The 16,983-nt window shown below is 37.9% G+C and overlaps 1 protein-coding gene across 11 annotated transcripts in view; it reads right to left on the bottom strand.

Moving 5' to 3' along the window:
* Dock10 (dedicator of cytokinesis 10) overlaps nucleotides 1–16,983 on the bottom strand; it is a 181,351-nt gene that overhangs the window by 57,872 nt on the left and 106,496 nt on the right. For all 11 annotated transcript variants that reach the window (XM_048808623.1, XM_048808618.1, XM_048808620.1 and 8 more), the window contains exons 14-23: nucleotides 16,064–16,146; nucleotides 13,541–13,663; nucleotides 10,874–10,953; nucleotides 8,870–9,057; nucleotides 8,305–8,370; nucleotides 6,388–6,480; nucleotides 2,952–3,075; nucleotides 2,634–2,755; nucleotides 1,938–2,024; nucleotides 1,175–1,267 (exon numbers count right to left, since the gene is read on the bottom strand). In XM_048808623.1, coding sequence (XP_048664580.1) covers nucleotides 1,175–1,267; nucleotides 1,938–2,024; nucleotides 2,634–2,755; nucleotides 2,952–3,075; nucleotides 6,388–6,480; nucleotides 8,305–8,370; nucleotides 8,870–9,057; nucleotides 10,874–10,953; nucleotides 13,541–13,663; nucleotides 16,064–16,146 — 1,059 coding nt within the window. The remainder of the gene's footprint in view (nucleotides 1–1,174; nucleotides 1,268–1,937; nucleotides 2,025–2,633; nucleotides 2,756–2,951; nucleotides 3,076–6,387; nucleotides 6,481–8,304; nucleotides 8,371–8,869; nucleotides 9,058–10,873; nucleotides 10,954–13,540; nucleotides 13,664–16,063; nucleotides 16,147–16,983) is intronic.

Genomic DNA, 16,983 nt, shown 5'->3' on the forward strand with positions numbered 1-16,983 from the left:
TGGTGAGGATGTGGAATAAGGAATCCTGGTACATTATTGGTAGGAATGTAAATTAGACAGCCATCACGGCAAACAGCACGGAGTTCTCAAAAAAGTTAAAAGCAGGACTGCAATATGACCCTGCAATCCCATTACATATTCAAAGAAAATTGAGTCAGAATATTGAAGAGACACCTGCTCTTCCAGGCCCATTAAGCATTATTCAAAATAGGAAGGAACATGGAATCAACCTGTGTCCATTAACAGGCCAATTAAGAAAATGTGGTAAACAGAATACTATACAGCCTTAAGAAAGGAAATCCTGTCCTCTGCAGCAACATGGATGAACGTGGTGGACATTATGAAATAATGTGAAATAAGCCAAGCACACAGAAATACAAATGCCACATGGTCTCAGTTATATGTGGAATCTAAAAAAAAACTGAATGCATAGAAGCAGACAGTGGAAGAGTGGTTACTGGGGACAGGGGAATGGGTATTTGGGACAGGGGAATGGGTATTGGTGACATGCTGGTGAAAGCCTACATTTCCAGTAGACCAGAGGAGTAAGTTCAAGAGATCAATTGTATGGCATGGTGACGATAGTTAATAACAATTTATTTTATGTTTGACCATCTCTAAGAGAGTGGATTTTAAATTTTCCCACCAAAGTATGATAAGTATGTGAGGTTGTGCATTTGCTTGATTTAGTCTTTGCACGATGTATACTTATTTCAAATTGTGTGGTACCTGATAAATATACGTATATAGTTCCATATGTAATTTTAATTAGTCAAATATGTAAATAAATAAATAAGGAAAATATAATAGAGCATGTTCTGCTGGTGTTTTTCAGAACTTGAATGTGAATATCGTGGCTCACCTTTCCCTGGCTCCATTCTTCACTAAGCTCAGCAGAGTGTGAAGATAATTAAATATCTCCATTTAATTAACTACAGCAGATCCATTCTGATTTTTCAATCATTTTTGTTTTAGAGAACAATGATCTTTGCTTTATTCAACAGATAGAACTACTTAGATATCATGAAATAAAGTTATTTACTTTCTGAATTAATATCGCATTTTGAATCATCAGGGCTAGTCACCTCTTTGTTTGCTCCTCAGTGGACAGTGTGAGGTCTCTTTGGTCTGTTTTACCCTGGAGACCACTGGAGCTACTGGCACGTTGCCTTACCTTACAAGAGCGGACGAAATTCGAGGTAGGTGACTGGGACATGTCTTTCTCTCGTTTTTGGCACTCTTGGAAAAATGCATTTACGTGCGGATCCTGCAACAGCAACAGATGTTTATTTCTGACGATGCACATGAGCTGGTGACCCACATTCAATGTGGTGTGAGATGAGCATTTCTGCAGGGCAGAGGCTTGGATGTACTGTACTGTGTCACGAAGCCTGAGTGACAAAGTTCCACCTTCACTGGGCCTTGGGGTCTATCGAAGGCTCCACCTGCACTGCAAAGCTCAGGTGCTCTGCCATCTCAGTCTCACCGGCTTTGCTGTCCTTCTTGGCCACGTGACAATGGGTGGAGAACTACTTCCCGGGGCTGAACTCCTTTTATTGTAAAGGTCCTTTGTTTATTCTTCCCACTCCTGCTTTTTTCATAGCATTCTACCAATTTCCCTTCCATACACAGGAAAGTATATTTTTTAATGGGCAGAGGGGTATTGGGTGTTGTCCATGGAGGAAATCATACCGCAAAGGTGATATCATTCTGTTAAATGCTCTCCTGGTGTTTTGGTCTCAAATTTTATGGCAGCTGGGCTTATAGGGTTGGGACATTCTATTTATCTTAAGAGAGACATAAAATTGTGCCCAAAATATCCTTCTTTGCAGTATTCAGTCACCTACCTCTGACTTGTCTCATCCTGTATGTACAGGAGACACCTTGTGATCTGGCATGTTAGAGAGGATGCTAATATCGCAGGACAATGTACCCACCTGAGTATTCACAGTGGATACAACGAATGTCGACACCTTGAAAAGTGGTTTGCCACCATCTACCCACTTGATGTCACTCCCTCCATGCTGCAAAAAAAAAGTTTGTCATTGTTACTATGATAATTCAAGGGAAAAAATAGGTTATTTAATTTATGCTAATTGACCATCCTGATCCATTACTTGTACATTACTACAGATACGGAAAAGATGCAAATATATTAGGCCATATTGGCAGATGAGACCAATATGATATGTTTAGTTTTATTTTTTCAAACATGTCCTCAAATCTCTTTTCCAAATATTTATCTATTTATTTCTTTATTTATGGATACTGGGGATTGAACCCACGGGTGTTTTATCACTGAGCTTCATCCCCAGTCCTTTCTCTTTTTAGAGACAGGCTCTTGCTAAATTGCTGAGACTGCCCTTGAACCTGCAATCCTTCTACCTCAGCCTCCCGAGTTGCTGCGATGGCAGGTGTGCACTGTGCCAGGCTGAAGGAATCACTTTTAATAGTTCACTTCTAGTAGGCATACACTAAACAAGAGCTTTGGAATACTGCTGGTGTATTTTGTTCATAAATATAATGGACACATACACTATGGTCTTCATCTTCTCAGCAGAGAAAGAAAGATAACCTCATGCCATTTAGCTGAAGTGTTTTTATTTTCTCTTAAATTATACATTACTCAATACCTTTCCACTTGCAGAATCTTGAATGCTTAAATAATCAGGAGGCAGACTTGTTGCTATCGGGATATTATACTCTTGAGAAGCTATCTGATCATGTTTCATCAGAGGAAGCCAAGCATAGCCCACTGTGCCAGAAAAAAAAGAAAGAGAAAAATTTGGAACACAAACCTCCATGGTAAGAAGGGGAAAATAAAGCTATTTATCACTTATGAACCCTAAACTTCATTAAAAAAATTCAATAACTCAGAGCTTTTTAAAACACTCTCCAACTCAGATCAAACAGATGACATGCAAAGCCACTTGATGGCTTCTGTCAGTTACCTGATGTTTCCAGAGCCTCTTTCTTTTTGGCATTAGCTTTGGCATTGATGTCACATGTGACATGATAAAAAGAAAACAAAATATGGTGTTTCTCATGGAGCTGTGTTGGTAGCTCAATTTTCACCTGCAATGAAAGACATCATAGTTGTACTGAGATTAAAATGATTTGTACAGAGTCAAAGCAAGACAAAGAACAGCCACTTAAAAAATTTTAACTTAAATCTAGCTCCATACTTAATAGAATTGGGTGTACTGATTTAATTCTCAATAGATATCTATGTTGCTATCAGTAATATAGCTATTTTTACTTCTTCACTGTGGTGAATGATGATATTTAGACTATTTAGTGTTTCTCATTAGATAATTTATGGTACTAGAATATGGATTAAACACACACATGCATCAGCACACACAACTATAGAACCTAAAGAGGCAGATTAGGGAACTATCAGTAAGAAACAAATTGAATAAATAGTAAGCCCTTGCTTCATGTGCAGCTGGACTAGTTGCACGAGCATCACTTGGAAGCTCACTAGAGATTCAGAATCTCAGACTCCAGCCCAGGTGCACTTACTCAGAATCCGCATTTAATACCTCCCAGGAAATTCATGTGCACATTGTTGAGAAACATGGCAGCAGTGAGTGGTGTAAGTTAAGCATGGAATCTATTCCTTTAAAAAAATGTGATTCTGCAATTTGTATATGGGGTAAAAATGGGAGTTCATAACCCACTTGAATCAAAGTGTGAAATATGATATATCAAGAACTATGTAATATTTTGAACAACCAACAATAAAAAAATTAAAAAAAAATTACAAAAGCATATGAAATGAGTTATTGTGGCAGCTAAATAATGAGCCATTTTATGATGTGGTCATGCTGAAGCTGAATAAGTGCCTCTGAATAAACAGATGTAAAACATAACATTGATATAGGTTGCTCCATACTTCTGGAAAGAAGTGCTATGAAATAATTATATTTTATGGCGTCTTTCAGATTTCAGAGCCTGTTGCTATTTAACAGCCCCCCTCCCAAAGGTCTTGTGAAGAAGATTGTACAGAGGTGGGAACCAAGGCTAGAGACACTAGGGGGCTCTGGGTGACTAAGAGTGTGGTATTAGGATCTTTCAGGACAAGGACCCACATCTTTTGATGACCACTTAACATTGAAATTCCAAGATCTGTTTAGGCAAGCAGTAAGGCAATAGCCACATCAACTATCTATCAGCATGTTTATTAGATGGTCTGTGTGTCTAGCTAAATTTGTTTTCACATTGTTCTAGAAAAGATGTTAGAACAGACTTTTCAAAGTGTGGTCCCTTGAACAGCAGAATTACTGTCACCTGGAAACTTGTTTTAGAAATGCAAATTCTTAGGCCCTACCCAGACCTACTGAATACCAAAATCCGGGGTAAACTCTGCTTCAACAAGTCTACCAGGTAATTCTGATATGTGGTGAAGACTGAGAATCCCTAGGTTTGGATCATTCAAAAATTTACCTCTGCTTTATATACCAGCCTGCTCATCTCATTATAAAAGCCAACATACTTTTCAAAATATGCAATAATAATGCAATAGAAAGACATTTTCTTTTTTAGATGATAGTAAGAACACATGAGAAGCAATTAAGAATTTCAGTTAACTAAATGTTAGTGAAAATGCTCTTCACTTAAGAAATATTGAAAATATATTTAACAGTGCCTTGAAAGAATTAATGCAATAAAATTCTTTGCCATAATAAAGAAATTAGTTTTAAATCTGCCCCATAGAGATCACCAAGTTGTTTATTACATACCTACTCTCATGTGGAAATAGAAAACACGTGAATGAGAAAGAGTAAAAGCCAGTGCTACCAACAGTCAGAACACTAATGAAAAAAAAAAAATACAGACCTCATCTATCTACAGAGAATGCAACTTTCAGAGGGGCTCTGTCAAAGGGCCAATGAATACAATAAATATTCTGTAATGTGATGATAGCTGTTTCCCTTAACTCTTCTTGCCCTCTGTCCTGAATTTATGGAAGAAAATTAAGAGCATTAAGTGAATATGGAGGTACGAGATAAGGTCATATAGGTTGGCTCGTGGGTGTTCTTTTAATTAGTTTTAAAATGATTAATGTGAAGCAAGATATGGGGACAGAAAAATAGCTCCACAAACATATCCTCCATGTTTTGATACCCAGAACCTGTGACTGTTGCCTTACGAGGTAAAAGGGATTTTGCAGATGGATGAAGTCGAGGCCCAGGAGATGGGACAATCATTCTAGGTTTTTCAAGGAAAAATGGTGTAATGACAAAGGTCCCTTCAGGAGGAAGGCAGGAGAGTCAGAGTCAGAGATTGAGGGCAGAAGCAGAAGTCAGTGATGAGATGGCCAGAAAGGAGTCACAAGTCAAGGCATGTTGGCAGCCTCCAGCGGGTGGAAAGGCGAGGAAATAGTGCTCCTCTAGAACTTTCAGGAGGCCTGGCAGCCCTGCTGAGGCCTCCATTCCAGCCCTGGGGCAACGTTTCATACCTCTGACCTCCAGAACTAGGAAATATCAAATGCATGCCACTAAATGTCAGCAATGTCTTGTAGCATCCAACAGGAATTGCATGTATGAGGTGTGATATTTTGAATCCCAAATATTATATTAGTGGGTTGCATTGGTTCAGCTTTAGGGTTAGAAATTCTATTTAATCCCTGAAACTCATCTGTCTGAAGCTGTTTAAAACAGAAGCCAACCTGTGTATAGTAGTTCCTTTTCACCCAGTGATGTTTTCTTTATGCCTTATGCAGCGTGGTGAAGCTGTTGTATCTGGAATCACATGGCCTGGTTTGAATTCTGACTGTCACTTTACTGTGTGCCCTTGGCAAGTCACTTGACTCCTCTGAGAATCACTTTCCTCATTCATAAAACAGGAAGGTCACGGTAGTGCCTTCTTCTCAGATGGCTGTTGGAATGAAGTGAGGTGCCGTGTGGGGGAATGTAGCCTGGTGCCTGGCACACTGCAGGAGCCTTGAGTTAGCCAGGGCAGGACATTTTTCTGCCATGCTGAGATGAGGGGCTCCAAGGTCATGCAGGTCACAAGCAATGATGCTGGCTCCTACTCTGGTCCTTTGTTCTTTCCATTATATGAAATGCTGCCAATGGTTGGCAAAGCTATCTAACATATTTTTTTTATACTGACTAATGCAATAAAAGAAAAAAAATTAGTCTCTTTAAAAAGAATGATACAATAAAAACATCACATTTTCAAGGTCATTCCTATGCTGAAATACTTGAATTTGCAAAATACTCCAGGAACAACTGTCCATTAAGTAGGTTATAAATCTTGGTGAGTACGACCCTGCCAAAGCAGGTCTTAGTCTTACTGTGGCCTAGAGACAGTGTTTATCTGACCCACTCATCCATCCTTTTTAGGAGTTGCTGGGGGCAATGGAGGCCTGGTTCTTACCTCATCAGAGAAATCCGGATTCTGGGAGTGGTGCAGAACGGCAGTGTAGGCAGCTGAGGTAAAGAGGGGCCCTCCAGGTTTTCCATAAATACACTGTTTTAAAAAGTTATGAGTTGAAAAAAGTAAGTGTCTGAAATTATCCCTAAGTGAAAAAAAATTTCACAACTCTTTAGTTATCAATCTCAGGACAAAGACACACTTTGTAATAACTTGCCAGGCTCACCTGGCATCCAGTTAACTTTGAAAATCTTTGGTGGACTACCCACATTTATCATACAATGGGATGATGATTGTAAAATATGAAAGCTTGTATTTATCTTTTAGATATTTCATGAGGGTCAAATACTTGGACCAATTTACTAACTAACTGGGTTTTTTTTTTTAACTTTTTTTTTTTTTTCTGGAGACTGAACCCAGAGTGTTGTGCATGCTAGGTAAGCACTCTACTCCTGAGCCACATTCTCTATCTAGTTTTGGATTACCATGAGCTTGGTGCTAACTTGTTCAAGATCTCTGCAGAGTGGTTTCTTGAAGGAGCCGATGGAACCGGCTGTGGTCCAGGTTAAGGTCCTGGGTGACCACAAGCTGGGTTGGAACCCAATCCCGGGCATGCCAGCTGGCAGGATAGATCTAGCTCTAGGCTTTACCACATTGTACTGTTATGGTATCCCAGCCCCAAATCAAGCCAGAGGAAGAGATCTGGCACTTCCTAGTAGTATAGTTTATAAGCCTCCCTAGCCCAAAGGTGAGGGCCCTTCTTGTGGAGTCTGACAGCTGGCCTTGCTGTATCTTTGTATGATGTTCAGAATGCACTGAAGCAGAGAACCCCACACCTCTGACTTTCTTTCCTACAATTTTCCTGGTAAAAACGCTGCTGCAACAGGCCAGGTGTGTTTGCTGCCTGGTCACTGTCTTTGTTTGCTTGACAATTATGTTTCATTTTAATATTTCTTTCCTAATGTGAATGCTGCTGTGGAGCCTGTTACTGTGACTATTGATAGTGGTTCAACATTATTTTGAAGAATTCTTCCTCTCTACTCTAAATGACTCATTCATCCTCAAATTGATCATCCTTCTTCTGAACAGTGCCACCAACCTTCTTGGTAGCATAAATTAGAGGATTTGATTTGTACCTGACAAAGTGTTTTAAAAGATTATCACAAATAATGGTGGGGTTAGTTAGAAGTTAGCTCTGTTCTCATTGCACTGATTCACTGAAATGGGTAAGATCTGGCAGCAGGCCCACTAAAAATAATTTCCCCCTCCATCTTTCATAAGTTACTTTATGTTGTTTGAAGCCCCTAAGATAAAACAATATATATCAAACAGAAATTATAAAAAAAATAATAAAAAGCTATCTGGTTGCAGTTTTATAGGTTATAATAAATCAGTTCATACAAACCTCACAGCTTTTATTTGATCTTATTAAATCATATGATTAACAACCAGCATTGACTTTCCAGAGCCATTTTACAGGCCCACAGACCCTTGGCCACAGCCCTGCTCTTAAATGTGAGCATCTCTAGGCCCACTGTATTGGCTATCAGGCCAGCATGCAGCACAGATCACTGGGAAGCCAGCCAAGGTGCGCCATTTTGAATAAAGCTCTCTGAGTCCAGAGCTGGGCTAATCTTTGAAAAGGGCAGATTCTGCCAGATGGGAATCTTTGCATTTATTTTACATTAAAACGGTTTCCTTTATACCAATCATGAAAAGCTAAGAGAGCTATAAGATTGACATTTCTAAAAGATTGAGTTAACAATGGCTATTAAATCAGGGGCATTTCAGAAAATCTAAAACAAATGTATTGAAATGCTCTTCTTTCAACCACACTCACATAAAAAGCCCCTCAATGGCACAAAGAAAAGAAGCACTCCCTCCCTCTTTACGCTGTGTCCCCTGGCTGAGTTGGCTCACCTTCATGGGCTTGGCTCCTTCTGCATCAGAATTTTTGAATTCAATGCACACGGTTATATTTCGTGCCTGAAATTACAGTGAGGAAAATGGAAATCGCAATTTCCTCTTAAATAACACCCCAAAACAATCTAAGTGCCTAAAATAAGTAGCTTCTAATTAAATCTGAAAAATGTAGAATACCCAGCATTTTCTTGTGACATTATCCACAGTGCTCAGAAATAGCAAAAAATTTGGAAAGATTTAAAAGGAAAGAAAGAGTTCATATTGAAAGGGGCCGGCGTGCTATTTTAAGAGGATTGCAAGAAATGAAACAAAAAGAAAAGTCTAGATCAAATTTATATAGGGCCAATTTCAGAAGAGATTATTAATATATTACAAAACTATGCAAATTTAAACATTTCTAAAATTAACCTCTCACTGCCTCTTACTGAGCATTTTCTCCAATGTTTTTTAATCGCAAAGTGTTGGCCCACCACAATCTGCAGTTGCCTTTTCAAGAAACCATCTTGTATGGTATAAGTGTGGTGAAGAGAAATGACATCACAGAAATTCGGGTCATACGTACCTTGTTGAAGCATTTCTGGCTGTCATATTTGAGGTGTTTGGGGTAAATGTAAATTTGATTTTTGTATACTCTATAAGGACGACAATGCTTTGTTGAGTCATATATAAATTCTTCCACCTCCACTGTGGGCTCTGAGTCAGCCATCACGTTGAAAGGCTTGACAGGGATAAAGGACGATGTTACACAGTCTTAAAAAATCAGAAAATAAGAGTTTGTCATTTAATATGGTTCTTTTTTTAAGCGAACAATATTTAACATATTTTCAAATGAACTACAAACCAGACTTGTGTACCAATTGATGTAAAGTGACACTAGTCATGAAAAATTTGTAGGGTATACACATGTTACATGTTTCATATCAAAACTCAGGTTCTAAAAACTGGTAAATCTTTGAGATGGATGTATAACTGTTTTTTTTTGTCATATTTTCTAATTTAAAAAGTAAATTTTAGCTAATAATCCTCTAAATATGCTAACTAGATATTATAAGGGGCAATCCACTGAGCTTTGCTACACTACTAGAAAAATAATAGAGAAATTGATATATGACAGAATAAACCCTTTTCCAATGGGTTTGTTACTGCTAATACCAGGTGGATTAATACTAATTTCTCCCTGAAGGATGATTTCACAGCAAGGGCCTGAAGGTCTCTCTCTACATTATTTGTTATGTGACATTTTATTTTTCGCTTTAATTTTTACAAACTTTTAAAATGTAACTTTGTAGGAATGGCCTAAGAAAGAAGAGAGAAAAGACCATTAGGAACTTATAAATGAAAACTTCTGTCACTAAATAATTTGGGGGCTGAAGTTGTGCTACTGAGTAAGGCCTTCCTCCTTCCTTTACCTGGAGGGAATCGTCCTGTGTTCAGATAAAGCACAATGACTAGCTGTGTGTGCTTGGGAATTAGGTTATGATTTTTTTCCAAAAATCAATTATAATATTTTTATTGTATGCTCAAATTTCTTTAACTTCCCACAATTCTTTGTGAAAGAATATTTAGTTTCCTCTTTTCTTGTTTTACTTTACCATGGGTAATAATAATCCTGTTTCCCAAATCAAGAAGAAATGGCTAGTTTATCCTCTGTTTTCTGGTACCAATCAATATAAAAGTGATTTGGAGTCAGGGCTCATGTTAGAGGGTTCATTATGTTCCATATGAGGATGATTTATGGAAAATTACAAGAACAGAAAACTTAATAGTGCAAACGGTAATCCAGATATCCTGCGGTAATAACCCTCTCTGGTTGTGGTTCAGTATAGGAAGCCTTAATTCATTCTAAATTCTAAAACTCATTTGCAGGCTAATAGCAACCCATGAAATTCTACTTTATACTAAGCAAAGAAGGATTTTTTTTATCATATTCTGAAAAACATAGATTCTGAGTAGTAGCAGAGTCAAACGATATTTCAGTTCTAATCACTGCCCATTCACTTGGGTGGCTGCACGTGGTGTTTACAGGAACCCTTTGGTAGCACAGTATGGCAGAACCTGCTTCTATTATGAGTGAGAGGAACTGGATAGAATATAAATCTTCTCCTGTGGATTATCAGTTTATCCATACCTGAACCTGACTTTCCTCATTTGCAACCCTCCAGGGTTTTTAGGATTAAATGATACAATCTTGCTGGGTATTAAACAAAATGTTATGCTGCTCAGAATATAGCCTTGTGATATTCATTGTCTGCCTTAATGGAGAAATAAGAAGCCCTACATTTCTTTCTTTTTTGGTGGTGCTGGGAATTGAACCCAGGGCCTTGTAGGTGTGAGGTAAGCATTCTACCAACTGAGCTAAATCCCCAGCCCAAGAAGCCCTACATTTCTATAGCATAATGATTTACATTTCCATGAGTTTTCACTTTGGAAAAAACAACAATAAAAAGCCCTCAAAATCTGATAAGCAGCCAGTTAAACACCCAGCCAACCAACCCACAAAACAAACAAAAATAACCCCACTAAATATTCAGAACTCTACAACTGAACTGTGATGTCATCATCATACTTGGATGCTCCAGAGGAATGCTGTCAACAGTGATATCCAGGCTTCCAGGGATGGTCTGCATTTTGCTTATTCGGTCAGCCCTGTGAAAGTACACAAGCACAGACAGACACACACACACACACACACAGTATTATTTTCAGTTTCAAGAAAAAAGTATTCTGCTAAAATTCTGAGGTTTGAAAAGGTCAACAACGGTAGACCCCAAATAATATTGCGATGATTTCTTTTAGCTAGTTTAACTTTGAAAACTAAAAATTTTTGTGCTATTGCAAATTATTTAAAAAAACAGTGGGGAGTAAAGCCACACATATTCTGCAGAGTACTTTGAATTTATTTTTACTCAACTTCAGATAACACTTATAAAAATGGCCAAACAAGTACAATAGTAAGTCACATAGTTTTGTTACCAAAGCATTTGAATCTGCTTAAGCAACCCTCTTTCATGCTGAGAGTCAAGGTCTGAGAACAAGGCTGGCTCTGCCACAGTTGCTAAAAGTTTGCAATCTTCCTCTACCCACACCAAGCAGGACTTCCCCAACTTTGGCCTTCTGTGACTATGTCTCCTTCCCCACCCACATCACTCCCTCCCTCTCCTACACCATCTGTCTCACTAACTTTTCATTACGGTAGCATGGAACTTACTGATGATAATTTCAAGCATCATGCCCCTCCGGGCATGATTCCACTTTGAAAGGTGGAATAATTACAGTATTGAATCAGAGCCAGCTCTTTCCAGCTTGGGAGAGCGGATTGTAATAATTATTTTTTTTAGGAATTTTGCCTGCCAGTGGTTAAACTCAGCTGGTATTAAAATTAAATCATATTAACTTAACATTAATCAGTTGTATTAACACAAGGTGTTAATACGTTCAAAAGATGTTAAACATTCAAAACTTATCACTACCTAATGACCATATTACGTGATAAGATTGTCTGTGCCCTTGAGTTTGTTCACTTCAATCTGTAGGGTCCGCATCTCTTCCTAACCCCACGTTCAGTGATGTCCCAGGGGTAGCTTGAAATCACCAATGGCAGGAGAATTTATACCAGAGGAATTGGCCATTGGCACAAATCAGTTTTTTCTCTAGAAAGTCTGTTGTTCCACATTTATCAGCCTACCACTGAGAATAAATGTCATAAATTGTGAGACTTCGATGAAATAATTTGATGTTGGCTCTGCATTGTGTATTATAGCTGTCCCCTTAACTACCACAGTGATATCTCTTCTTGCCAATCACTGATAACATGGGTTTTGTGAGAATTCGGGTTCTTCCTATTTATATGAGAACACCCAAAAACATTTTGCCTGTTCCTTTTGTTGGCTTGGCATCACCACCTTCCATACTTTAGTGTGCTGGCAAAAAAGCAAAGAGGAAAAGCACTCTTAAATGTCACATGTGGCTGGGTAGCCTTGCAAGATCATGGTTTGGTTCTGGTGAGGAGGTTTGATGAGCAAAGGAAGGAAGGTCTCCTCGGGTCAGGAGGGCCCTCATAAGATGGCAAAGAAATTAGATTGCTTCAGGGCCTCCTCTGAGATTTCACTTCTCATCTTTGTTTTTCTTTCTTAAGTTTATGTTCTTCCAGAATAAAAAAGAACATTGGACAAACTTCCCCTCTAGTTAAATAGAAATATATCATCTACTGATGCTGCAGAAAAAATCATGCTTGTTTTATAATCTCATATTATTTTGTTGAGGATAAAATTAATTGATAGGAGATTGCTGATTCTTAAGTGAGAGACGCAGAGAGGTAATATTTAGGAAAGGGTATGAGAATACTGTGTAGTTTAGAGGGCTAACAGTTTTAGATAAGTAGCTTAATGAAAGACCTTATCGTCTCCAGATGTTGGGAATATGGGTGATTCACTTAAAAAATGTTGTGGCTTTTATAGTTTCCTTCTCTTAGCTTTCAGCTATCTTTTCTGAAAGTATTTGACCAAAATATTAAGAGCGATTATATTTATAGCAATATAATTGTTCTGCGGGGTTTTAAAATATGGTCCTAAAACTCCTTAACACTCCTCCTGCGTCTGCCTATGTTACCTTCCTTTGTACCTAGACTCTGTGACAGCTTGACAGTAAACTATGAGAGTGGCACTGTGACAGTCTCCAGGCCTGGCACTTAAACTGGCAGTTGTCTTTTCCTGTCTCTGAGGACACTTGTTCTTAGAACCAAGCTGCATGCCATGAGGAATTCAAAGTATCTCATGAGTGGATCCCAGGGAAGAAGAACAAGGTCCAGAGCCACAGGTGTGGCTGAGCTCCCAGACAATGACCAGCACCAGGCACTTGGGAAGAGGATCCTCTGACCCCAGCTGACCTCTCTAAGTCCATCCCATATATGGAAAAGACAAGCTCTCCTGCCCAGCAGAGCTCAACTTTTGGACTCACGGATAAAATATGTGGTGTTATTTCAAGCCACTAAATTTTGGGGTGGTTCTTACACAACTGAAGATAACAGACATAGCTCCACATTTCATGATCCTTCCATATAATTCTGGCAAACAGACACCTGTGCACCATTTGGACGTACATGAAATCATCTGAAAAGCATCTGCCTCGGGATGGGTTTGCACATTTGAGACTCAGATAATCATTACAGTGAGAGAACAAATCAATGGTAGCAATATGGCTAATGTTAATTTCAAGAGCAACCGAAAAATCATACCTTCTATAATCAGACACCAGTTTAAGGAGATCCTCTGTTGAAATCTTGCTACTTTCTTGTCTATACAGGGGTGAAAATCTTGAGTCTCTGTCCACATTTCCCTGGTTGTCCTTAAATACAGATCTGAAAGAAAATAATATTTATTTAGGTTGGTATTTGGTTACTGCTGAGAGAGTTGTGATTTTAAGGTGAGTAAAGAAATATTTGATTTGTAACGGAAGAAACTATAAAGCAAAAAAAAAAAAAAGAAAATTTAGATAAAAGTTTCATTTACATTGTATTTTGTTATGTTTAGTTTTGTATTTCAATTTTATGTCTAAAGTGATAGGAGTCAATATTACAACTTTTTTAATGATATCTCACATGTAGTAATTTCAATCAAAACTCTGGAATGTTTGTGGGATATGCTATTCTTTTTCATTATTTCTTCAAGACATCCTAAACCTGGACCAGACAGGACCACTTCACTTTGGGTGGAACCATTAGGATTTACAAGTAGACAAGAGTGGGATTGTATCTGAATGTAGAAGGTGAAACATTTTTGTGGAGATAAATGGGCCTTGACTGAATTTTGAGGACAGATGTACAGATAAAATGGAGGCAACCTGAATCAGATTTTTGTATTAAAAAAATACTGTGCACAGTATCCTTAGTCTCAGTGTTTTCTTTATTACACTTTATACTTTATCACACAATGTGCTGGCCAAAGAAAAATTAGATCCACACATAACTGCTTTGTCTTCAATGTTAGAGAACAGGGGAGTTATGCCACCTAATCACTACTCCTTTTTATGGGGTACATATTTATTCTCATTAATCCTTGCAACAGTAAATTATTCATCTGCAATCTTTTTTGTAGATTGAAAAACTGAACAATGGAAGTAAAGACAGACCATAAGTAATTGGCTAAGTTTACTTGGCTTACACAGAATAGGGCTAGGATTTTCAGTCCAGCTCTGTTTAGCTCTAAAATGCTTGCTTCTAAAATCTCTGAACAATGTGTTCATGATTATCAGTTTGCTGTGTAGGAATATTTCATTTTGTCAAGGGCCATTTTGCCTCCACTTTCCCCAATAGGTGAGGTTAGAGAATAATAAGCAATCTGAAAATGTTTGATCAGTGAATTATAGCTAGTTATCCTTTCTATGAAAGCTCATGAGAAATAAAAATAATTAAGTGCATCGTGAGAGTTTCAATGTGTAATATCTTCTCATGTGGAATATGCTGGCATTAGCTGTCGCTGTAAGGGAAGATAGTAAGCAGAGATGAAGTAACACTCACGATCGACTTCTTGCCAAATACTTTTGCATCTGAGACCATGTGCACTTCCTTTGGGCATGCACTATCATCTCCATTCTGGAGATGAAGACCCTGAGCCTCGGAGTGGAAACATGCCCAGAGTTACAGCAAGTGCTGATCTGGACCATGCTTGTCAAGCTCTTGGGCCTAGCCTTTTCCTCCCTTGCTTTGGGTTGCTTTAGGGAAAATTAGTTCTTGGAGACTGCATTAGTCTATTTTAGTTTACTGCAGCCCATACTTAGACATTTTTTCTTCATTCACCTAGGGTTCCCTGATTTTAAATAATGACCTCACAACAATGACAAATACTGATGAGGTTTCCCATGAATATACTCACCATTTTAGATCAACTGTGTGACCTATAAATGCCATAACAGGTTAAAGAACCTTTTGGACTTTAAATTTATTGCCACTGTAAAACTGTTACTGATATTCAAATGAATACTTAAAAGGCTGTCTCGTTTTGTAACTCTAATTAACATCTTCTAGTTCATTCAGTTTGTACACTGTTGACCTTTACCTTTTTGTCTTTGTTAGTGCATGGCAGGCTGTAATTCTTATACTAATAAGGACATAAAGAGAGGAGGAGGTCAATGTAACTGATGTTAAAGCAGATCTGAACAGCAGGTTTTGTTATTCACATGGAGGATGTGTCCAGGTGGATGATTCCACCATCAATGTCTATAGGATTCAAAATTTTTATCAGAATCAATTGGCACAGATAAATTTGGTTCTGCTAATCTGTACCAAAATCAAAGAAAGATTAAAAGATTGATCTGATGTTTGCATTTGGACATCCAGATACAGACCTGAGCTCTATTCACAGATGAAAACATGCAACTGCTTAGGAAATCAGTGTAACCCTCTGAATTTTATGCGTATCAGCTCAGGGCTGACATAATATTAAGGGTTTGTTGAACCAAGTATACACAGTAAACAATTTATGACTTTGATCTGACATCTACAAATAATTCACAGCACTATTGGTCACGCCCACCATTGTACACACATCAGGACCTTCTATAATGAGCTGTCTTGATAAAATACCTTGTGAAATGTGTCTCTGGGAAGCTGGAAATGTTTATGAAAATGACTACATTAGAATTCTTGTAGGTGTTGGTATATTACAAATAACAGGTAAAACAAAGGTGTCCAAAACAGAAGCTTCTAACTAGGCAGACTATGAATGAACTTCTCTTCTGTTGGTTGCAATGATCAACTTACCTCACTGCCCAAGCAAATGGCATGCGGTATTTCCCCAATTTGCTGCAGAACTGCCTGTTGGATTTTAGTATCTTTTGTGCATACTAAAGAAAAAATAAAAATATTGTTTAGGAATGATACTTTATGAAATGCAGATGTACTAAATACTTCATATTATCTTGTAGCGAATTTGAGTGGAACTTTGTCTTACTGGTCCACAGATTCTACTTTAAAAAGACCCCAATGATAGCCTCTGTGTTCAAATTATTATAGAGCATTTTTTCCCTTTTATTTGGAAATTCCAAGTAGAGGAAATTCCAAATGTAAAAAGTACCCTTGTCTTATAATACTGTTTTCTTTTCTTGACTTAAAAGACCTTAAAATGTTGAATGAAAAATGTATCAAATTTACATTTCCAGTCTGTACTCTATCTTCTTTGATTCATACAATAGAGGTCAGAAGACTTGTTCTGTAAAGGGCTTCTTGGGCCACATGGTCTCTATCACAACTTCCTGACTCTGTTGCTATGGGACAGAAGCAACCGTCCATAATAAATGTGATTGTGTTTCAATAAAACATTATATAAAAAAAGCAAATGGCAGCTGGGGCTGTAGCTCAGTGGCAGAGCATTTGCCTAGCTTGTGTGAGGCACTGGGTTCGATCCTTAGACCCACATAAAGATAAACAAACAAAATAAAGGCATGCTGTCCATCTACAACTACAAAAAAAAAAAAAAAAGTAAATGGCAGGCTGGATTTAGCTTGAAGACCTTAGTTTGCCAAATCCTGAATTAAGGGACTCTCACAAATACGTTAAACTCTGTCCTTATTGTTACACTTCTTCAAATTCAATTCTTATGAATTATTTCCTTAATATCTTTCCTTTGCATGGAAAATAGCTGTTTGTTTTTTTTATTAGACAGTAACATTTGATTATTTTAA

This window comes from Marmota marmota, unplaced genomic scaffold, assembly GCF_001458135.2.
Source record: "Marmota marmota marmota unplaced genomic scaffold, marMar, whole genome shotgun sequence".
In the NCBI taxonomy this organism is placed as follows: domain Eukaryota; kingdom Metazoa; phylum Chordata; class Mammalia; order Rodentia; family Sciuridae; genus Marmota; species Marmota marmota.